The sequence below is a fragment of the Taudactylus pleione genome, unplaced genomic scaffold (assembly GCF_031769625.1).
Source record: "Taudactylus pleione unplaced genomic scaffold, aTauple2 ptg000977l, whole genome shotgun sequence".
In the NCBI taxonomy this organism is placed as follows: Eukaryota; Metazoa; Chordata; class Amphibia; order Anura; family Myobatrachidae; genus Taudactylus; species Taudactylus pleione.
The window spans coordinates 5,252,025-5,277,172 of NW_028285378.1; the positions used below are offsets into that span (position 1 = coordinate 5,252,025).

At 45.4% G+C, this 25,148-nt stretch overlaps 1 protein-coding gene across 3 annotated transcripts in view; it reads left to right on the forward strand.

Moving 5' to 3' along the window:
* Positions 1-25,148, forward strand: part of KALRN (kalirin RhoGEF kinase) — a 1,228,991-nt gene that overhangs the window by 639,286 nt on the left and 564,557 nt on the right. For all 3 annotated transcript variants that reach the window (XM_088460751.1, XM_088460749.1, XM_088460750.1), the window contains exons 23-24: positions 18,312-18,430; positions 18,844-18,910. In XM_088460751.1, the coding sequence (XP_088316877.1) occupies positions 18,312-18,430; positions 18,844-18,910 (186 nt within the window). The remainder of the gene's footprint in view (positions 1-18,311; positions 18,431-18,843; positions 18,911-25,148) is intronic.

Sequence of the window (25,148 nt, forward strand, 5' to 3'; positions counted from 1 at the left end):
CAGCTGGAGAAAGTGAAGGAGGAGCTAAGATGGAGCGATTCCGCTCGGCATGTGGGACTTGTGGATGAAGCCCTTCATTCGCTTTGCCAGGATTCCAGGGTGGTCAATCTGTTGAAATCAGACCACTACATTTTGGCCACCGTGCTCGATCCTAGGTTTAAAGCCTATGTGGTGTCTCTCTTTCCGGCCGACACAAGCCTGCAGAGGTGCAAAGACCTGCTGGTGAACACACTGTCAGCTGAAGCGGAACGTGACACGTCAACGGCTCCTTCTTCATTTTCTCCCGCAACTGGGGCTGCCAGGAAAAAACTTAGGTATCCTAAGCAACCCGCTGGCGTTGATGCAGGGCAGGCAGGACCAAGACTGAAGGACCTGGCAACAATTTCTGACATGTCTACTGTCACTGCATATGATACTGTCACCATTGACAGAATGGTGGAGGATTACATCGGTGACAGCATCCAAGTAGGCATGTCAGACAGTCCATACCTGTACTGGCAGGAAAAAGAGGCAATTTGGAGGCCCCTGTACAAACTGGCTCTATTTTACCTGAGTTGCCCCCCCTCCAGTGTGTACTCCGAAAGAGTGTTTAGTGCAGCCGGGAACCTTGTCAGCGAAAGGCGTAGGAGGTTGCTTCCACAGAATGTGGAGAAGATGATGTTCATCAAAATGAATTATCAGCTCTTCCAGGGAGACCAGCCTCCAGAACGTACAGAGGGACCTGTGGTGGTGGATTCAAGTGGGGACGAGTTAATACTTTGTGAGGATGAGGATGTACACACTGAAGAGGGTGAGGAATCGGTGGATGAGGAGGATGAGGATGACATCTTGCCTCCGTAGAGCCAGTTTGTGCAGGGACACATTAATTGCCAGCTTGTTTTGTGGGGGCCCAAGCGAACCAATCATTTCAGCCACAGTTGTGTGGCAGACCCAGGCACTGAAATGATTGGTTTGTTAAAGTGTGCATGTCCTGTTTATACAACATAAGGGTGGGTGGGAGGGCCCAAGGACAATTCCATCTTGCACCTCTTTTTTTTCTTTGCATTATGTACAGTTTGGGGCCTAGTTTTTCAAACTGCCATCCTGTCTGCCACTGCAGTTTCACGCCTAGATGGGTCACGTGTTTGTGCCGCCCACTCGTGTCGCTTAGCATAGTCATCCAGCTACCTCGGTGCAACCTTTTGGACATAAAAACACTATTATGAGGTGTGAGGTGTTCAGAATAGACTGGAAATGAGTGGAAATTAAGGTTATTGAGGTTAATAATAGCATAGGAGCAGAAAAACCTACAAATTCTGTGATTTTAGCTGTTGTTATGCTTTTTTTCAAAAAAATACAGATCCAAAACACAAAACCCAGAACCCAAAACACGGAAGGGTGGTTTTGGCAAAACCAATCCAGATCCAAAACACGAAGAAAGATCCAGATCCAAAACCAAAACACAAAACACGAAAAGTGGCCGGTGCACACCCCTAGTACATACCTAATACATGCAGCACATTTAGTTCTCCTAACGGGCTAAAGCCTATTGTTTTAATAATATAAGTGAACATCCAGTGTAGCCATTTAATTCATGTAATATCTGGTCTCCAATTATGCTGACTAATATAATAATAAGTTTATTATTATATAAAACTAATTGATTTAGTTATTCTTCATCAGAATTAAAGGCAGGCTTCCAACAATGTGTTTGGTAGTATTTGTATTAATTGCTCTAACAGTCCAAACTTCACAATGTACAGAACAAAGGTTGTATTTCCTCTGCTTTAAACTTGAGGTCCAGTTTAATTTATTAGTGGTGATCACCCACCACCAAAAAATCAATGAACATTAAATACAAATCAGTGCTTCCCTTTTATTATATGATATATTTAGGGACAAATCTCAAACAGTCTCTTTGCATGGAATATGTGTAGGAACTTCCCACAATGGATTCCAAAATTAGCTCTTTTCACCTTTCACCTTTCACCTCAAAAAGACTGAAATATTTCCATACAAATATATTCATCAATGGCATACAATCTGAAAAAAATTCTTACACATCAGTAAAGATCAATTAGCTTGTCCACACCTCCTTTCAACTTGCAGATAGGCAGTGATGTACGGGCAGGTGAGGCAGAGCCTTTCCTTTCATACTTACTGTAGGTATTCTCCACAGTTTTTACTAACAAAATTAAAAGAAAATTGTAAAGAAAATTATTTTATAAATATCTTATTTGTATTATTCTAATCATTTTTATAGTCAAAACTCTGGAGTAAAAAGTAGATGGCAGGTGAGGCACTGCCTCCCCTGTCTAACTTTTCTGTACATCCCTGATCAAAACTCATCAAATTTCCAGCACTATATACTGCTGCATCTTTGTATAATGCCCACATGAACCCTCGGGTTCTGTAAATATGTCTCTGTTACTAGCCAGTACCTCCCCAGCCATTTACCTCCCCGCACGTCATTGTAAATAGGGTATATGGAATATCCATGCCTTTGAAATAAAATCATAAAAACAACTTTTCAAAGTGTAAAACCGTTATAGCAATTTATTTAGAATATAACATAAAACCATCACAAGTGAAGGTTAGGCCTAATTTAGTGCATGGAAGTATATGGTAAGTCCTGGGTGGATTCTCCCAAGTCCAGGATGTCCTTAACTGGATCCTATGTGGCAGCAGTACATCGAGGTGAAAGGTGAAAAGAACTTATTATGGAATTCATTGTGGGAAGTACCATCACATATTCCATGCAAAGTGACTGTTGGAGATTTGCCCTTCTTTATTTCATATCCTAAAAGGGGAGCTCTGATTTGTGTTTCATTTTCAAAGACTCCATAATGTGTATGCCACTTATTCAGTAATCAAAAGAGTGGCATCGAGTGCAGATACCTTTGTATAAACGCTGTAACTAACACATTTTGGAGCCCCACTTTGAGATTATGGAAGACTGGGATGTTTTTGTTAATGATGAATATTGACAAAGATCTGACATGTACAGATGTCTCAACATACATCTATCCTCCGTGCGCTACTAGTCGCGCTACATATAATGTCCGGAGCTCTGTGTAAATCAGTAGTGCCAAGTGTATTTTCGTGCGACTTTTTACCTTCAAATGCATCTTATTTGCACAAGCAGCTCCTGTTGATTAAAATGATATGCAGCATGCCTATGTTCTGTGTGAGATCTGCATGCGAAACGCTACGTTACAGTGTTACGGCCGCTGACATTCTAACGTAGCATTCTTCTTCAGGGTCCATAGGCTCCACAGGGAGACCTAGGGGTGTTGGTGATGGCTTGGACATCCGGGCACCACGCAGTTAATTTTTTTTCTCCCATGATGCATCGGGCCACTCTCCCTATATCCCGCCCCGGAGCCAGAGGCACTTCAGTTTCGTTTGGTGCCCGGCCGGAGGCGGGTCACTGAAGACGCAGGGGGCTATTTACAGCCCCAGAAGTTTCAAGATTTGTTCTGCTAAGAGCGGACAGTGTTGGGCAGTCCAGAGGACGTCCACGCTGCCGCTCCATCACCCCGCCGGCACCGAGACGCCGGTACAGATCCGGGGATCGCCGCGGGACCCCGGGGTCTGTGCCAGCCAGGCCCCGCGGGATTCCCAGAACTGCAGCCAGACGCACGGTGAGCAGGTAAGATATGCGGATAACCTCTCTGGGGATGGACTAGGGGATGATGGCAGTGGAGCGTAGACAACCTGCGCTTCCAGTAGACTGCACGGGACATTAGCTGGTGCGCAAGCCAGCATCCCGGGGGTTAATTGCCGGCAAAGGGAAGCAGCTTTCCCGGTTTTAAAGCTGGCTCCTCCCCTCTGCCCAGCGTGCCTTTCCACTGCGGTCTGGCTTAGCTGAGGCAGCACTCCTTTTACGGGTACGCCCCCTCTGAGGTCTCCGGCGGCCATTTTCTTTCAATGAAAGTTGCAGATTTCTCAGGGAAGTTGTGTAGGCCCGGTCCCCCTACATTCCTCACCTCCTGGTCAGTGTATGTAACATTATAGCCTACCAGACATTAAGTCTGGGTAGTTGATTTGTAGTGCCATTGTGCAGGTGTTTATTCTGCATTATATGTGACTTGATGCTAGCGCTGCCTGTTTGTGTTTCATAACTCATCCTGTCAAATATTACTATACCTTTCCTTTCTTTCTGAGCCCTTACAGTACAAGTGTTTGTCAGGGTGTCTATTATACCTCACATTTATATTAAGATCTGTGTGGTTTGTCACATACAGTGTACACTTCCTTCACTATAATGTCTGAAAGTGGGGATGATGTGCATGATTCTACTCCAGCCCTGCCGTCCAGTATATCACGTCCAGCAGGGTTAGGTGTGGGAGACATGGTGCTAGAGGGTTTATGTGTGAGCTGTTATAATCCTCCAGTCTCCTCTGTAGTCTCAGCCACCTCGCAGGAGTCTCCTTGGGCATCATTTGCCCAGGCATTAATGTCCATTGCAGGTCGTTTGGTAGTACCACCTGTGTTTCCCTCTATAGGGTTTCAACAGCAATCGGTTTTTCTGTCACAGGGATTGCCTCCACAGGTTGCACCCATGCAGGTCCCCCCCCAGTGCCTCCTCCATGGGTGAATACACTACTACAGTGCAGAACCTGGCGGATACCTCTACTGCCCTTCAGGCTATGTTGCAGGGGACAAACCCCTTAGACCGGCTAAAAGGCCTATGCCGTCATCTCAGTCTACACTATATGATGATGATGACAGGGAGATTTTAGATGCGGATAACTCTGAGCCCTCTCTGCGAGAGGAGGAATCTAGGTCTAAGAACAATATTCCTGCTTTGATACGTGCTGTCTGTTCAGCCTTAGTTATAGAGGAGGACGAACCGCCTACTCCCCGGTCCAAACATGCTCTGTTCTAGGAGATAAAGGTTACCTCTGCGGAATTTCCTTTATCTGATCAGCTAGTAATGCACATGGAAGTGGCTTGGTAATTGCCTGGGTAGCGATACCAGCCTCAATGACGCCTGGCTTATACATATCCCTTTCCTGAGGAACATTGTACCAAATGGGAATCGCCTCCTGCAGTGGATTCTCATGTGATGTGCTTAATTAAAAGTGATACTCTACCTATGCTGTCAATATCCTCCTTAAAGGATACTACTGATAGGAAGGCAGAGGTTTGTTTAAAGTCAATGTATTCTTTTTCAGGGGCCAGGCCGGCCATAACTATCTCCTGGGTGGCCAAGGCTATGAAGTTCTTGGCAGACTTCTTAGAGGAGTCCTTTCCTTCAGATGCTTCCACAGATCAAGTGACTCTAGTGGGTAATCTCCGTGATTCAGCTGCATATATTAATGAGGCTGCATTGGCTGTCAACCTCTTAACTTCCAGAATTTCGGCTGCGACGGTGTTAGCTCGCCGTTCCTTATGGCTGCGCTATTGGAGAGCAGATGCGGACTCTAAGAAAGGATTAGAGTGTTTGCCTTATAATGGTAAGATCTTGTTTGGTCCCGACCTGGACAAGATTGTGGATACTATGGCAGCGGCTAAGTCTGCGTGTCTGCCTTCGGCATCTGGATCTCGGACCTCGTCCTTTCGCCCCCAAGGTAAGCCTAAGGGTCAGTCCTTTCCTAGGCAGTCAGCCCTTAAAAAGACTACCAAGCCCAAGAAGCAGGCCTGGAGTACCAGACGTCCAGCGGCCAAGTCTGATCACAAGTCCTCAGCCTGACGGGACGGGCCTCCCCTTGGGGGATCCAGAGGTGGGAGGCCGACTTCTTCAGTTTGCCCAGTGTCGGTGTCAGACCACCACAGATACTTGGGCAAGAGAAGTGGTCTCTTACAGGTACGCCCTCTCCTTCCGCAGAAGGCCTCCCAATCAGTTTTTCTGCACAAGTCCTCTGTCAGACAAAGACAAGGCATTTCAAATCCAGAAGGCCATGCAATCCTTGTTTCAAGGAGGAGTTGTCATCCCTGTCCCGCTACCTCAGAGAGGAACTGGTTATTACTCCAATCTCTTTCTGGTTCAGAAACCGAACAGATTCTGTCAGCCTATCCTCAATCCCTGAACAAATTCCTCAGGGTATCTTGGTCCAGGATGGAAACCCTACACTCAATTATACTGGCTATGGAACCTGGGGATTTTATGGTGTTGCTGGATATTCAGGATGCATACCTGCATATTACGATTGCTTTATCTCACCAGCGGTGTCTCCGGTTTGCTGTACAGCAGCAACATTTCCGGTTTCGGGATCTGCCCTTTGGCCTATCCACTGCACCTAGAGTGTTTATCAAGGTTATCATGGCGGCCCATCTGCGGGGACAAGGTGTCTTGACTGCTACCATATCTGGATGACCTCCTGTTGTTAGCAGGGTCTCCAGAAGTACTCCACCAACATCTTCAGCTTACAATACCTGTTCTACAGACTTAAGGGTGGTTAATCATTTGGAAGAAGTCATCACTGATACCATCATAGAGGATGCTCCATCTGGGAGCACTGTTGGATTCCCAGCAGCAGAGGATTTTATTGACACCAGAAAAGATCTCCAATTTGCAGAAACAGGTACGCAGATGTCTCCACAGTCGTCGGGTGTCGATGCACTCAGCAATGCAGGTGCTGGGATCCATGGTGTCGACATTCGACATGGTGGAGTATGCCCAGTTCCATTCCAGGCCTCTGCAGAAATTGATCCTTTCCAGGTGGAACGGGTTACCCCATCGGATAAAAGCACAGATAATGGAGCTCTCTCCAGAAGTATGTCTATCCTTATCCTGGTGGTTGAAGACAGATCACCTCACCAAAGGGTGCTCCTTTTGCATCCCGGACTGGATAATTCTGACGACGGATGCCAGTCTCAGAGGTTGGGGCGCGGTGACAGTCCACACACTTTTCAGGGTTGATGGACAGCAAAGGAATCTGCCCTGCCAATCAACATATTGGAGCTTTGGGTGGTCTTCAGGGCCCTCCAGCTAGCCAGACTGATATTTTATGGAAATCCAGTGCAGGTTCAGTCAGACAACGCCACTACTGTGGCTTCCATCAACCATAAAGGAGGAACTCGAAGTCAGGCGGCAATGACAGAGGTGTGACGCATTTTGACCTGGGTTTAAGCCCATTTCCCACCCATATCGGCAGTGTTCATTCCGGGAGTTCTCAATTGGGAAGCAGACTTTCTTAGCCGTCACGACGTGCATCCAGGGAAATGATCTCTTCACCAAGAGGTGTTTCAACTCCTAGTGGACAAGTGGGGCCTTCCAGAAGTGGACCTCATGGCCTCCAGACTCAATCACAAGCTGCCAAGATACGGGTCCAAGACAAGAGACGCCAAGGCTCTCTTGGTAGACGCTCTGTCAGTCAAGTGGACCTTCCAGTTTGCATACCAGTTTCCTCCAATCCCTTCTTCCTCTGGTACTTCGGAAGTTCAAACAAGAAAGAGGCACTGTCCTGCTGGTGGCTCCAGTGTGGCCCAGACGGCATTGGTACTCAGATCTTCAGAGTCTCTCCACTGACACTCCGTCGCTGTTGCCTCAACGTCCGGTCCTGTTGTCTCAAGGTCCTTTCCTTTACCTGGACCTGGGTCGTCTGTCTTTGACGGCGTGGCTCTTGAGACTTCCCTCCTACTGTCCATAGGTTTCTCCAGCTCTGCGATCAGTATCATGCTCAGAGCACGTAAACCAGCCTCTGCTCGTATATCAATAAGAAATACAAACAGAAAAAGAAATACCTATTAGGCGCTATAAATATATGTGACGATTTGATTTAGGTATACTGTTAATAGATGTCACTCACTACCACTTGGAAGAGCTGACCCTCCTATATTATGAGATATTAAAAAAACTAGAAAGGGGTAGTGGACCGCTGACTTTGACTGACCAAATATATGTTCAGAGAAATTAATTTATAAATAAAACATTTTTAATTCATATGTCAATTTAAAAAAAGCTGCATATAGCTATAAATTCATGATAAATCTCCATCAGAAATTGACAGATAAAATCAATTAGATAAAAGACCTATAGTATTCACAACATATAATACACATCAATTCATATAATGAAAAGGAAAATACAATAGTAAAAATGTGTCAACCAGGATTAGTAATGAAAAAGTGTGTTATGCGCTGTTCAGCTTAATTAGCAGTCAAAGCATGTGAGTTCAGCAGCCAAACAGTTAATAAGTCTTTAATTAGCAGCAAGAATAATAGGTAGTGTTAATATGGTGTCTTTTGTATCACACTTAATATTAGTAAGAACCTCAAATGTTGATCAGACACTGAGGAATTACTTTAATATAAACCATAGATTGCGTTGTCTCCCAAAGATCTTTATGCTGTAAATCCAGCTACTGCCAAGCAAGAGTTGGTATGTCACCGTTATCATGCACCTCCGGTAATAAGGCTGTATTATCTCCGCTTTGGAGAGGGATTACTCACTGTGCACAGTGGGCCTGATTCAGACACGTTCGCTAAGTTGCGGACGCTCATTGCCCGTCTGCGCATGCGGAAATATACGAATGCACGAACCAGTCACTGCGATCGGGAATCTTGCACTCGTAGTACACAGACTGGATGCTACTTTGAGTGACAGAATGTGCCGTTTGTGGGTGGTAACAGGGGAAGGTGCTTGTGAATGGGAGAGTGGTGCTGCGAACGCAGGCGTCAAAACAGAGTTTTATGGTTTATGCATAATTAGCAAAGATGTGTCATTGTACACGTCACTTGGTTGTATTTTACACTGAAGTGCTCGCAGTGCTTGCAGTAGGGTAGAGTCAACCACAAGTGCTGTGTTTGCTTCCGATGATCCACGATATACCGATGGTTGCATACACTTCCTGGAGATGATGTGCACTAGTGGGCGTCTTAAGACACGCTGATGGGCGTCTACATACACAAAGTGATCGCACGCCAAGACATAGTTGGCATGCTTATGCCTTGCCGTGCGATTGCCTGCCATGCCGTCACTTAGCCGAATTTGCATACGCTGGGAGCGAGCATACGCATCTAGCAAACGAGTCTGAATCAGGCCCAGTGTCCCGATAGATGTAGCGCCAACAGCTGATTTGTAGTAAGCCGTGTCTCAGTTCTGTAGATCGCGTTCATGCAGTCTGTTTGTGCTGGCTTGTATCCTTACTGCTCGTGGCTTCACAGCGTGTTATCGCTGGCTGCTTCCTGGTATGACATCAGGGGGCGTGGCTTAACGTGTTTCTCGGCCAGATGCCATTTCGTCAGGCTTCTGATTTTATTTGTCTATTTCTGATTGCAATTTATCATGAATTTATGGCTATATGCAGCTTTTTTGAAATTGGCATATGAATTAAAAATGTTTTGAATATAAGTTAATTTCTCTGAACATATATTTGGTCAGTCAAAGTCAGCGCTCCACTACTCCTTTCTAGCTCGTATATATCGCGAAGTGTGGCATACCTATTTTCAGTGGTGTCGTCCCAGGGGTTATGACCCTCTGGTGTTTAAGATACCTTGGCTTTTGGCTTTCCTTCAAGCGGGTTTGGACCTTGGTCTCCGCTTAGCCTCACTGAAGGTGCATATTTCGGCTCTCTGTTTGGATTGTTCCTTTATCGGACATTCGTAGTTTCCTGCAGGGTGTCCTGCGGATTCAGCCTCCCTTTGTCCTTCCTGTGGCTGCTTGGGATTTGACTGGTGTCCTTAAGGCTCTCCAGAGTCCTCCATTTGAACCGCTGGCCTCAGTTGATCTCAAATGGTTGACAGCTAAGACTATATTTCTTCTGGCCATTGCTTCGGCCAGAAGGGTGTCAGACTTGGGGGCCGCTCTCCTGACGCTCCCCATTTCTGATCTTTCACCAGGACAGGGCGGTGCTTCGGACCCGCCCTGGGTTCCTTCCTAAGGTGGTCTCTACTTTCCACATTAATGTGGGAATTATTGTTCCGGCCTTTCACTCCCCAGACCTCTCGGCAAGTGAGGCCTCATTGGATGTGGTACATGCTCTCAGGATTTATGTGGACCGTACCAGTTCCCTTTGGAAATCAGACTCCTTGTTTGTCCTCTGTGGTTTTCACAAAAAGGGATGGCCAGCCAATAAACAGACATTGGCCAAGTGGACTCGTATGACGATATCTGAGGCTTACACTCAAGAGGGCCTTCCTGTACCGCCTTCTGTTACTGCTCATTGTACTCGGTCTGTGGGTCCATCGTGGGCAGCTCACCGTGGCGCCTCGGCTGTTCAGCTTTGTAAGGCGGCCACGTGGTCTTCTGTCCAGACCTTTTAAAGGTTCTATGCAATTGATACATTTGTTCTTATCATATCTCTCATTTTCGCTTGCAGATACACCCGCAGTCACTCAGAATATAGTCATGCCGCATATCATTCTAAACAGTAGGAGCTGCTAGTGCTAAATATTTGCATCACTGTGCAAATAAAAAACATTTCAAGGTAAAAAGTCACAAGGAAAGATGTTCAGTGCTACCGAGTCACGCCTGGCGCGACTAGAAGGGCTGTTTAACGCACAAGGAGGCTAGATGTATGAGATTATTAGGACACATCTGTACCGTGTTTTTGTGAAGTTTGCCTATAGCAAACAATCAGATTCTACTGTATTTATCATTTATCTAGCACCTTCTAGAATATAATAGCTAGAATCGTATTGGTTGCTATGGGCAACAACTCCAGTTCTAAAAACCTGCAGTTTATAAAATATACCCCTTTGAGAGAGGTCACATTCGGGATGGGAAGTGTGGTTGACTTCAGTAATTGTGCAATGTGTGTATCTACTGGGGGAGAAGATTCCCATCTTTTTTGATCCCCCGGAGGAAAAGGATAGAAGGACAGTCTGGATACCAAGAATTTTGCATCAGGATGCGCCCAGGCTTCCGCCAGAATATACTCCAGCTGAGCAGATGGAGGCAAAACCGCTTGTTCCTTCTTTCTATATTTGAAGAGGGGCGCTTCCGAAACTGGATAGGCATCTGAATCCTTGATAAGTAAAACCGACTTAACTGGTTTTACTAAGGCATACGCATCAACCTGGGCTAGGTGCTCGTCCTGAGCCGAGGAGAATTCTGCATCCGATGCCTGGGACAACTCTCCTTTCTCCGAGGAGTTGTCAGACTGGGAGTCATAGCCCAATTGAACCCTCGTGCCGGGGTATTTCGCGTTTAGCTGAGGGCTCCAGCATGTAATGTAGGGAGCTGCACCAATCTCTAGACTGATTGGGACAAACCTTGAACCCAGGCTGGTTCGGAGAGGGCCGGTTGATCCCTGAGAGTAGGCTGAGAAGAGGCCAACTGAGGTCCTCCGGTGGGCCGGCAGCTGAGATGCCAATTCCCGCATGGCAATCGAAAGGGAGGCTGCCCATGCAGGCTCCTATGGGGGGCACCACCTCCGCACAACAGCGGTCACAAATGCCAGTGTGATCCTGAGCCAAACATTAAAAAGTATAAGCGTGCAACACAGGAGCACCCCTCTCCTCGGAGGATATAGCACACAGACACACAGTAAACAAAGTGGAATGAGGGGGCAAGTGCGCTGAACTGAGAGACCACAAATAAAGGAATAGGTAGTCTAGTGATACTTACAGATGTGTCCACATACATCTATCCATCTATCCTCCATGCACTACAATTCGCGCCACACACTACGCGGGAGCTCCTTGTGACTCTGTAACACCGAGCATCTTCCGTGCAACTTTTTACCTTCAATTGCTTCTTATTCACACAGTCATGCGATTAGCTAGCACAAGCAGCTTCTGCTGATTAAAATGATACACAGCATGCCTATGTTCTCTGTGGGTCAATCTGCATGTGAAATGCTATGTTACAATGTAACGCTGTAACATAGTGTTTCGCATGCAGATACACCCACAGATATACAGAGAGCATAGGCATGCTGCATATCATTTTAATCAGCAGAAGCTGCTTGTGCTAGCTATTCGCATCATTGTGTGAATGACGCATTTGAATGTAAAAAGTCGCACAAAAAATGCTCAGCGCTACCGAGTCATGGCACAAATAGAAGGGCTGTTTAATGTGAAAGGAGGCTAGATGTATGAGGACACATCTGTAAATATTGTAGCCTCAATTACAGTGTAGTGACTATGAATAAACAAATAAGTACAGTAGGCACAATGAGAGAGATTGTGAGATCTTGCGCGCAGACCAACTGGCACAGATGAACAATGAGTGTCCTAACCAGTGAGTCAAATAGGGATGTCAGTTACCATACATACACTAAAATAAATTAAACATTATAAGAGGAAAATAAAATGTTGGATATTTCTCAGAAAAAGAGACAATATAGGGCCCCATTTAACAATGAAACATAGGGCCTGATTCAGAGCCAGACGCAATTAGCGCTCGCTTGTCCTGAAAATAGGGGTGGCTATTCAAATGAACCGTTCGCTGTTTGCGGTCTGTTCACGCCTCTAGGTCTGAACGAGCGAACAAAACTTGTGGTAGTTTTTTGGGAAACTACGCCCCCTGGCCGCTCGCATCCTACATCATGTCCGCTATTTATTAGATTAATCGAGTACATCGAACAGGGTATGAGCTGCTCGCTATTCTTGTGGTTGGTTTTTGCTACCACAATTTTACGAGCAGTTCTGGCTAAAAAAAAACCCAGTGACGTGGTCAATGACGCTGCTGTTTTAAATATGCACGTTTTAAATATAAAACGCCCGTTTTGACCTTTAAGCACGCCTGCGATCGGATCTCCACTCCCCGTTTTCAAGCACCTTCCCCTGTTACCACCCACATACGCCTCATCCTGTCACTCAAATTAGCAGTCATTCGCTATTTTGCGAGCACATGAATTACGACCACACAGACTGGTTCGCGCATGCGTATTACGATCCGTACGCATGCGCAGTCTGCAGTCCAAGTATGTGTGTGTAGGGGGCTGGAGGGCAGCAGTCTGCAATCCAGATGTGTGTGTGTAGGGTGCTGGAGGACAGCAGTCAGGTGTGTGTGTAGGAGGTTAGCATTCTGCAGTCCAAGGGGTATATTTAAAGTGAGAGTTTTTAGAAAGGAGATGTTGCCCATAGCAAGCAATCAGATTCTAGTTATCTTCTAGAACAGGGGTAGCCAACCCTGCTCCCTGAGAGCTACCAACAGTGCATATTTTCCAGGTCTCCTCACAGAATCACAAGTATAAGTAGCTCCACCTGTGGATCTTTTCAAATGTGTTTGTGAGTAATGAATACACCTGTGCATCTGGTAGATGGTCTGGAAAACATGAAGTGTTAGTAGCTCTCGAGGACCAAGGTTGGCTACCCGTGTTCTAGAAGGTGCTAGTTAAATGTTAGGTAGAATCTGATTGGTTGCTATGGGCAACATCTCCACTTCTAAAACCTCTCACTTTAGTAAATATACCCCAAGTGTGTGTCGGGGGGAGCAGGCTGTCTGCAGTCCAACTGTGTGTGTGTGAAGGCTGTCTGCAGTCCAAGCGTGGGTGGGGTGATGCCTGCAATCCAAGTGTGTGCAATCCAAGGGGGTGGAGGATAGCCGTCTGTAGCCAAAGTGTGTGTGTGGGGGAGAGAGGGCTCTCTCTGCAGTCCAAATGTGTGTGGGGTATCAGTCTGCAGTCCAAGAGTGGGTGGAGGAATGCCGGCAGTCCAAGTGTGTGTGAGTGGGGGGGGGGTGGAGGGGTAGCAGTCCGTAGTCCAAGTGTGTGTGTGGGGGGGGGGCGGAGGGGTAGCAGTGTGCAGTCCAAGTGTGTGTGTGTGTGGGGGGGAGGCGGGGGGGTAGCAGTGTGCAGTCCAAGTCTGTGTGTGTGTGCGTGGGGGGGGGGGGGTAGCAGTCTGCAGTCCAAGTGTGTGTGTGTGGGGGGGGGGCGGAGGGGTAGCAGTGTGCAGTCCAAGTGTGTGTGTGGGGTAGCTGTCAGCAGTCCAAGTGTGTGTGGACCTGCAAGGCAGACTGCAGGTCCATGTATATACCCACATTAAGTGGCACTCACTGCAAATAAGAAAGACAAGCAGCAAGATGAACTATATATCACATATGCAGAACCCCCATCCTCCCCTCCTCCTCACAAAACTTGCATATGCTCCTGGTGTGTCATGAGAGGACTCACTGCAGCGCATACCGTCGGTCAGTGCGTTACTACGGCCAGGTGTTGGGTCAGCTCTGAATTCTACCCTCCCACAGTAGAGTTGGGCTCTTACTCTGAGTACCTGAATGTACTGTCTCTCACCTCTTCACTGTGACTCTCCTCAGTTCCGGCTATGGCGTTGGTATGGCGTCCATGACCAGCGGGGCCCACAAATACATGGGTGCTTAGCACAAAGTACCTGATGGGAGGGAACACATATGGACAACAGGTGCAGTGCAATAAAGAAATGTTGGGCGCCAGACCATCTCATGATTAAAGAACAGGACAACTTTATTTACACTCCTCTATATCCTCCAGCACAGTAAGCGTAACGGTTACAAGCTCTACTTCGCCAACGTCCTCCAGCACAATACTTGCAGCATATGGTAAATGCTTTGCTTTATAAGCTTAATGGTTACAGAAGATTAGTCACGTTCCACTCCAAACTAACACTTCCAGCACAGTCTTACACTTGTGACACAGCAGTAAAATGGCATACCTGGAGTTGCTGGGCTCAGTATTTCTCCCACATATGAGTCTGACAAATCCAGCATACAGAGGACTCCAGATTCAAAGTTCTTAGCACTCGTCTCAATTGAGACTGCTAACGTGCAGCACATCCCCATTATACAGGAACCCTCTCTCCTTCCATCACCCTGCATACACCTTCTTCAGTCATACTGACATCCTGTATATCCAGGGACTCTGGGCCTGATTCAGAGCCGCTCGTAAGCGGCCGCTCGTTCGCTCCAAGCGATGTTTGCCCAACTGCGCATGCGTACTTATCATTACACGCATGCGCGAACCAGTCAGTGCGGTCGAAATTCATGTGCTCGCAAAATAGCGAATGCCTGATAATTTGAGTGACAGAAAGAGGCCTATGTGGGTGGTAACAGGGGAAGGTGCTTGAAAACGGGGAGTGGAGATCCGATCGCAGGCGTGCTTAAAGGTCAAAACGGGCGTTTTATGGGTGTGCATAATTAAAACAGCAGTGTCATTGAGCACGTCACTCGGTTATTTTATAGCCAGAACTGCTCGCAAAATTGTGGTTGCAAAAAACAACCACAAGAATAGCGAGCAGCTCATACCCTGGTCGATTTACTCGATTAATCTAATAAATAGCGGACATGACGTAGGATGCGAGCGGCCAGGGGGCGTAGTTTCCCAAAAAACGACCGCAAGTTTTGTTCGCTCGTTCAGACCTAGAGGCGTGAACAGGCCGCAAAGAGCGAACGGTTCATTTGAATAGCCACCCCTTTTTTTTGAACGAACGACCGCAAATAGCGACCGGCTCTGAATCAGGCCCTCTGCCACTAGAACACATCCCACTATCCAGGGACTTTTTCATCTGACATGCTGCAAATTTCTGCAGGCCTTTAACCCTTGCACTGCTGGGCTCTTCTACTTAAGTATATGATTACACAGGACTTCTTTAATGAGACTCCCCTCTAGCCACACTGCCATCTTACACTGACCCCTCCATCACTATGGGGCACGTCCCAGGGACCATCAACCAGAGATCCAGCATTACACATCCAGGGCCGGCCCTAGGCTTCCATGCACTGCTGCACCTCTTCCCTCCCCCTGAGCATTTATTCATGAATGCCAGCGGGATGTTGGGGGGCCGGGGTTTTCATGTGATGGCACATTCAGGCAGGGCTGTGCTTTCGGCGACGGCCCTCCTAGCCCATGCCTAGAACCGCCACTGTACACATCACAGACACTGGGTTCCGGACTATAAATAGACAGTAAAAAAGTCGACAATGTCTAGATAGACACCGGATGTTAGACAGTCAAATGGTTGACAGGGACAAAAGGTTGACACACTAAAGGTTGACATGTAAGAAGGTCGACATGGTCAAAATGTCTACATGAAAATTGTCTTTTTTTGTTGTTGTTGGTTAAGTTTAGGCACTTACCGGAGGGTTAGGGTTAGGCACCAGGAGGGAGGGTTAGGGTTGGGCACTGAGGGGAGGGTTAGGGTGAAGATTAGGGTTAGAAAACAAAAACAAAATATTGTGTCAACCATTTTTGTGTTGAACATTTTCCTGCCGACCTATTGACCGTCTAACATCTGGTATCTAGACACTGTCAACCTTTTTACTGTTTATCTGTTAATCCACACCCACAGACACTCACCCTCTCTATACACATGGGCTGTCTCTTCACAGGAGATTCCTCACTGGTCTACTGTCCAGGAGCTCTCTCCACTGCACACTCCCCCCTCACTGCAGGTATGCCACAGCCAAATAGCACTACTCCTCTTGTATTTTGCAGGGGTCTCTCCCTCTCACTGCAGACCTTTTAGCTGCTGCACTGGGTACTGTAGGACTCTTCACAGGAGACCTCTAACATACAGAGCTTCCCACTTCTTTTTCATTGGGGGAATGACTGCAAAGGGGCTCCTTGCTTAGTGGAGCCCTCCCCCCCTCTCCTTAGTATCATATGGCAACTCCTGAAAAGTTAAAGTCTCCTTGAAAAAGGCCAGCACGGCTGAAATGCGTTGGAGGTTCACCCCATGACAAGACTTTGCTGTATTACCAAGTGAGACCAGCGACTGCACAGACTGATCCTTCATTACTTTGAAGCACTGCTCGTACACTCGGATAGAAATCCTCATCACATCATTAGTCACGTGACCATCCCGAACACCACAGGAAGCAAGAAGCGCTGATCGAGAGGACAAGAGCCGGCAGGGGAAGGAGCGGTGCCCTCTAGGGAGATAGAGGTAAGTCCCCGTCCCAGGGAGGTGACACACGGCACGCTGCTTCAGTGAACGGTGCTGCCGCAACATCTCTCCCTCAGACATTAGTGGTCACTCCATGCATTGTGCCGGCATTGTCTGTTCAGTCAGGCAATAGTCCGACACCTATGCTAGGTAGTGAGACACGCTCTGTCGGGCATTACCTCCCCCTAGTTGCATCCACCGTACTCCTTAGCCCCGAGAAGACCATCCCGGGCATCCTATCGTTTTTGATTCATTTACTATCAGCTGGAGATACATGGACCGGTCGCACAAAGTCCCACCAAGTGGCAGATCAAGTAAGAACAGTCTTCTGAAGTCCTGTAACTGGTCAGACGACTTCAGAGGACAATTCTTATACACCTGTATCGGAGCTTATTAAACGGAGGAGTGGACACTCAAATAACCTTACCTTTACAGTCTAATGTGGTGAGATCTTAATGTGACATTAATATAATGTTAATGGAGAAATTAATTTTATATTGGGAAAAAGAAACGGCTATTGGACATACCCACCTCTAGATTTTTTAGCTTGTTATAGAATGTATAGTACACCTGAATATGCTTTCTATGTTTTTTATGAATTAGACTATATAATATAAATACATTTAAAATTATTCTGGCATCTTGATCTCATTTGGTTCTGCCATATTTGCTAATAGTATTGAATAGTATTACTTACACATTTTTTATATACTCTAAATTAGCGCAAAGCTCGTTCATTTTTTGGTGATTGGCTTTGTAGTTTTTTATGTGAACATACACAGGTTCACAGGTGTGTTTGCAGCTCTATAAAATTAATTTGTGCACTAATTATATTGATATACAGTACAATATTTTATTTATTAGCGCCCTGCTAATCAGTGTGTTAGAAATATATAACAGACACAATATTCCCAGCAACCAGCACCAATAGGTGAGGAAGGGGATTACAAAAACCTAGCACCACAAGAGTGAGGTATAAGGGAGGAAGTACTGTAGATCCTCTGTATGCAGACAGGCAGTATTATGAGGCAATATGGCTGCTCAGCATCCAGGAGTGGAAGGAAAGAGGAGCCTCCAGCAGGGAGCCCAGGACAGGAATCAGCCAATGGATGGGGGGTGGAGAGAACTAGAAAAAGTTCCCATCTACTAACCCCAAGGACCTGTCCCTGTTGTAGTTAAGTCCCTGGTGATCTAGTGGCAACAGATATAAGACTGTGTACCTGCCGCCCGCCGTTGCCGCCAAAAGACCAGCTTCCCACAGTACCGTGTGTAATGCTGGCCGCTGACTGCCCAGTGTGCCAAAGAAAAATGTGCCCTCTTCCTTGAGGCACCATAAAAAAATTGGTTTCCCAGGCTTCAGGCGGGGTATAGGGGAGGAGGAGCCTTTGCTGCTCCCAAAGAAGTTAACTCTTTGGTGCCCAGACTCCTGCAGCTCCACCTATACACCTAGTGTCACCCAGTGGACGAAAGAAAAATGGAATGATTTATGGGTGCAATTGTAATTGTCCTGAAATATTGACACTGTCCAGCTCTATGGTGATATAAATCACTCCTAATAAACCTGCTTCTGTTTCCAGGATAATAAAGATCTGGAACTTGACATAGTTCCGGCCATCTTGACAGACCCAGAAGTGAAACTGCGAGATGCCAGCCACGAGATCAATGAGGAGAAGAGAAAATCCGCCCGGAAAAAAGAGTGAGACGTGACTGAATTTAGGGCCACATAAATCTTCCTCTGTGCCCCATGCGGGTATTCCCTGGAGTGCCAGCTCCCCCTGAACCATACTGCTATGTCTGATAGTCCATTCTTATAGCATTAAGTTTATGCTGTTGTTAATATAGTGCAACGGGAGTCGTGGGAAAACAGGCCTTTTGGAGGGTTTGTCAGATATATCACAGGACATTTTCTCAATGCACACATTTCTGTAGTAACTTAGAACCAGACAGTTCCCTCTCACTCCAACCATATGTGCTCAGAACCAAGACTGGGCAATTATAGTTCAGGTTACAGAATATAACTCCAGGTCTGGTGTGTATGGTCTTAGTTTTGGTTTCATTAAGTGATTGGGCTTTCTTGTTATTCCTGGTAACAATTATCTTCTGCTCCAGATTTATCATGGCTGAGCTGCTCCAAACAGAGAAGGCCTATGTCCGGGACTTGCACGAGTGTATGGAGGTAATGCACAGCACAAGATGTATTTTCTAAATTCATGTCCTGGCATAGTAATGTATTAATCAGACATCTTCTAAGAAGAGAATTTAATCAAACTGTCCTAAAAATAATACAGTTTGACACATTCAAATGTATGAGTGAGGCGGATAGTAACATAGCTGAGAGAGGCAGATATTCATATGTCTGAGAGAAGTGAATCACACATCTGAGCCAAACAGGCATTCCACCTTTCTTCATGATCTTTTAGACACATCATCATCTCTAGTGACACATCTGTTAGAGCCATGGCTTATTTTATGTTAACAGAGAATTGAAAATGGAAGCTCTATGACACTGCACAATACTTTCTCTGTGCAGAATAATGTGGTTTCTTATGTTGTATTAAACTTTTCTAGACATAGAAAATAGAGTATGAATTGTGTATATTTTCCCTTTAGGCAGTGTGTTTTCTTAGTGCTGCACACTGTTCACATTAGAACATAACGTGTTACCACAAACTTATTAGGGCCTTATGACAAACCCAAAATAAAACCGGATTTACTCATTTATCATCATCTGCTCTCCATTGGGCATGCAGTTTTTATTTAAAATAGGCATCAATACAGTACATACATACATATATTTATATATATATATATATATATATATATATATACACACGTACAGGTTGAGTCTCCCATATCCAAATATTTCGAAATGCGAAATATTCCGAAATACAGAATTTTTTTTGCATGACTGAGATAGTGAAGCCTTTGATTCTTGATGGTTCAATGTACACAAACTTTGTCTAAGGCACAAATTATTAAAAATATTGTATAAAATTACCTTCAGGCTGTGTGTATAAGGTGTATATGAAACATACATAAATTTCATTTCTGTACACAAACATTATTTGAGCCACAAAATTATTGAATATATTGTATAAAATTACCTGTGTGCATAGGGTGTATATAACACATAAATGCATTCTTTGTGTATAATTGGGTCCTATTCCCAGGATATATCATTATGGTATGCAATTAGTCCAAAATACGGATTATTCCGTTATCCAAAATACCCGTGATCCCAAGCATTTTGGATATGGGAGACTCAACCTGTGTGTATGTGTGTGTATGTATGTATGTGTGTGTGTGTGTGTGTGTGTGTGTGTGTGTATATATATATATACATACATATTTATATATATATATAATACACATGCTTTTCTTCTATATGTCTATCTGTCCTATGTATATATATATATATATATGTATAATCAAACCATAAAATGATAGATGTCCATGAAATAAGTTATGTGTAATAATGTGAAATGACACAGGGAAAAAGTACACTTGAAGAAAGGGAGGTGCAAAAAGGCATGGAAAGACAAGACACCAGCTGCAATCTATCAGTAATTAGAAAGCAATCTTGTCAGTGCAAATTAATATAAGCTGGTTCAGTCCCAACTGATGGCCTATAAAGAGGTGTCTCATTACCAAGGTGTCACACAAGAAACATCTCATGATGGGTAAAGCAAAGAGCTCTCTCAAGACCTTCGCAACCTTATTGTTGCAAAACATACTGATGGTATTGGTTACAGAAGGATTTATAAACGTATTAATCTTCCAGTGAGCACTGTTGGGGCCATAATCCGGAAGTGGAAAGAACATAATTTCACCATAAACTGGCCATGACCAGGTGCTCCTCGCAAGATTTCTGACAGAGGAGTGAAAAGAATTATCAGAAGAGTTGTCCAAGACCCAATGACCACTTGTGGAGAGCTTCAGAAAGACATGGAATTAGCAGGTACAATCGTTATAAAGAAAACAATAAGTAATGCACTCAACCGCCATGGCCTGTATGCACGCTCATCACGCATGACTCCATTGCTGAAGAAAAAGCATATTGATGCTCGTTTAAAGTTTGCTGCACAAAATTTGGACAAGCCTGTGAAGTACTGGGAGAACATAGACTGATCAGATGAGACCAACTTTGAACTCTTTGGATGCCATAATACACACCATGTATTATCTCTTGGAGGAGAAATGGCACTGCACATCACCCCAAAACACCATACCAACAGTGAAGTATGGAGGTGGAAACATTATGGTGTGGGGTTGTTTTTCAACATACGGTACTGGCTTACTTCATATCATTGAAGGAAGGATGAATGGAAAAATGTACCGATACATTCTTGATAAAAATCTGCTGCCATCTACCAGGATGCTGAAGATGAAATGAGGGTAGACATATCAGCAAGACAATGATCCCAAACACACAGCCAAGGACACTCAATTGGTTTCAGAGAGAGAAAATAAAGCTGCTAGAATGACCCAGCCAATCACCTGACTTGAATCCAATTGAAAATCTATGGAAAGAACTAAGGCCCTGATTCAGAGCCGGACGCTCTGACCAGAGCGCTCGCTCTGAATCAGGGCCCACCTCCATAAATATGGAGCGTCCTCCTGGACGCTCGTATAGCTGTGGGTCACCACCCACAGCATATACGAGTGTGCAGGATGATGGTCGCGATGGTCTTGACCATCGCGACCATCGCCACTGCGAGCAGAAGCCTGCGGTTGAGTTTCTCAACCGCAAGGCCAGGAGTGATTTTGGCTCTATCAGAGCCAAAATCACTCCCACTGACATCACTAGTGATGTCAGTGGGGCCGGCTTCTGATGGTAGGCGTTCCCTTGGGAACGCCTCCGTCTGGGAGGCACGCCCCCGGCACGCCCACCAAAGGGGGCGTGCTGTCAATCAACATCGACAGCACGCCCCCTTTGATCAGACACTACGAGCGAAGGAAAGTCCTTCGCTCGTCGCGTCTCGCGTATGCGCACGACGGAGCTCCCTCCGTCGTGCGCATGCGCAGTGCACACCATCGACCCACTTGCGAGCGGACAGCCGCTCGCAAGTGGGTCTGAATCAGGCCCTAAGATCAGAGTTCATAGAAGAGGCCCATGGAACCTTCAAGATTTGAAGACAAGAATGGGCCAAAATCACTATAGTTTCTCCATACAGGAGGCATCTTAAAGTTGTCATTACCAACAAAGGCTTTTGTACAAAGTATTAAATACATTTCCATAATTGTGTTCAATACTTTTTCTCTGTGTCATTTCACATTATTACACATAACTTAATTTATGGACATCTATGGTTTGATCCCTTTGCATGTGTGGATTGCATGGGTTGTTGCTGACATTTTGTGAAAATTTCATTACAGCAGCCCCATTACAAATATTTTTACTGAGAAAAATGTTGATGTATGCAATACTTTTTAATGCTTATTTTACCCGCTGTATGTATGTATATATATGTTCGTGTGTGTGTGTGTATATATATATATTTATATACATATATGTGTGTGTGTGTGTGTGTCTCTTATCTTGTGAGTATCGAAATGTCGATTGCTGACTGTGTCTCAAGTCTGGTGAGTGCACCTCATTCTGGTTTTATATATATATATATATATATATATATATACACTGCTCAAAAAAAGAAAGGGAACACTTAAACAACACAATGTAACTCCAAGTCATTCACACTTCTGTGAAATCAAACTTTCCACTTAGGGAAGCAACATTGATTGACAATCAATTTCCCATGCTGTTGTGCAAATGGAATAGACAACAGGTGGAAATTATAGGCAATTAGCCAGACACCCCCAATAAAGGAGTGGTTCTGCAGGTGGTGACCACAGACCACTTCTCAGTTTCTATGATTTTTGGCTGATGTTTTGGTCACTTTTGAATGCTGGCAGTGCTTTCACTCTAGTGGTAGCATGAGACGGAGTCTACAACCCACACAAGTAGCTCAGGTAGTGCAACTCATCCAGGATGGCACATCAATGGGAGCTGTGGCAAGAATGTTTGCTGTGTCTGCCAGCGTAGTGTCCACAGCATGGAGGCGCTACCAAGAGACAGGCCAGTACATCAGGAGCCGTGGAGGAGGCCGTAGGAGGGCAACAACCCAGCAGCAGGACCGCTGCCTCCACCTTTGTGCAAGGAGGAACAGGAGGAGCACTGCCAGAGCCCTGCAAAATGACCTCCAGCAGGCCACAAATGTGCATGTGTCCGCTCAAACAGTCAGAAACAGACTCCATGAGGGTGGTATGAGGGCCCGACGTCCACAGGTGGGGGTTGTGCTTACAGCCCAACACCGTGCAGGACGTTTGGCATTTGCCAGAGAACACCAAGATTGGCAAATTCGCCACTGGCGCCCTGTGCTCTTGATGAAAGCAGGTTCACACTGAGCACATGTGACAGACGTGACAGAGTCTGGAGACGTCAAGGAGAACGTTCTGCTGCCTGCAACATCCTCCAGCATGACCAGTTTGGCAGTGGGTCAGTAATGGTGTGGGGTGGCATTTCTTTGGGGGGCCGCACAGCCCTCCATGTGCTTGCTAGAGGTAACCTGACTGCCTATAGGTACCGAGATGAGATCCTCAGACCCCTTGTGAGACCATATGCTGGTGCGGTTGGCCCTGGGTTCCTCCTAATGCAAGACAATGCTAGACCTCATGTGGCTCGAGTGTGTGAGCAGTTCCTGCAAGAGGAAGGCATTGATGCTATGGACTGGCCCACCCGTTCCCCAGACCTGAATCCAATTGATCACATCTGGGACGTCATGTCTCACTCCATCCACCAACGCCACGTTGCACCACAGACCGTCCAGGAGTTGGCAGATGCTTTAGTCCAGGTCTGGGAGATGATCCCTCAGGAGTCCATCCGCCACCTCATCAGGAGCATGCCCAGGCGTTGTAGGGAGGTCATACAGGCACGTGGAGGCCACACACACTACTGAGCCTCAGTTTGACTTGTTTTAAGGACATTACATCAAAGTTTGAGCAGCCTGTAGTGTGTTTTTCCACTTTAATTTTGAGTGTGGCTCCGAAACCAGACCTCCATGGGTTAATAAATTTGATTTCCAATCATAATTTGTGTGTGATTTTGGTGTCAGCACATTCAACTATGTAAAGAACAAAGTATTTAATAAGAATATTTCATTCATTCAGATCTAGGATGTGTTATTTTAGTCTTCCCTTAATTTTTTTGAGCAGTGTGTATGTATATATGTATATATATATATATATATATATATATAATATTCCAGATAGGAGGCCACTCTTGTATTATCAACCGTCATCACCACCCAGTGTAAAAACGCCACGTTGTTGGCATTTCTTTAAACATTTCCTTTTCAAGCCAAAGATAACCTTACAATTCATGAATAAATATACTAAAATTGTCTGTCGACTTAGGTCTCATCCTGGGCCATTAAAGACCAACACTGTTAGCAGCAATGTACAAGCCGTCACAACAGGGAAAAATAGTATGATCTTTTAACCACCATGAGCAACCACTCTTATAACTCACTAAAATTATTTATCACTTGTTCCACCTGCGGAACCACTTATGACACTTGATCATTCAGTCTGTCCGATATTCTATAGCATACCAAAGATTCATAAATCTTTAGCAAACCTCCTGGTCGACCTATTTTGTCGGCAATACAATCAGTTTTATAACCTGTGGCACAGTATATTGTGGGCTGCACATCTGATCATACGATATGTTTTAAGAGCGATGGGAGCGCGCATCGCATCGGATCCTACCTAAGTACTACATGATTTTGATGCAATTCATAGTACGACGCGTCTAGAATCGGGCAATCATCCCAAAATTGCGCTAGTGTTTGGTCAGCATATGTCTGAAAGCTACTGTATATAAAGGATACGCCACATCTTTTATCTAGACTTTGGGACATAAGAGTATTACCTGGAGATGTGTCCTTTGCTACAATGTTTTGGAAAATAATAATTTTCAGTATGGTGATTCCTTCTATGTGTAGAATGCTGGGACCGCGATGGGTTCTAATTTGGTGACACTGTATGCTAATTTGTTCATGACCCATTATGAGCTCATGTACATTTACCATAAGTACGGTCCCAGCATTCTGCACTATTTTAAGTTTATTGATGATAGTCTGATTTTATGGCGTGGCACCAATGAGTCATATGAACTAATGGTAATGGAGCTGAATGCTATCAATAACCCTATAAAGTTTATGAGTTATATAAAGGTTGACCAGATTGAGTTCTTAGATGTGTCTATTTTTAGAGTTATTGGTTGTTTGGGAGCAAGCTTATTTCGTAAAAGTACAGACAGAAACACTCTATTTTTTGCAACTAGTCACCACCCGAAGGACTCCCTGTCTCACAGTTTGTGAGAGTGTTGCGCGATAATTCACAGATTGAGTTGT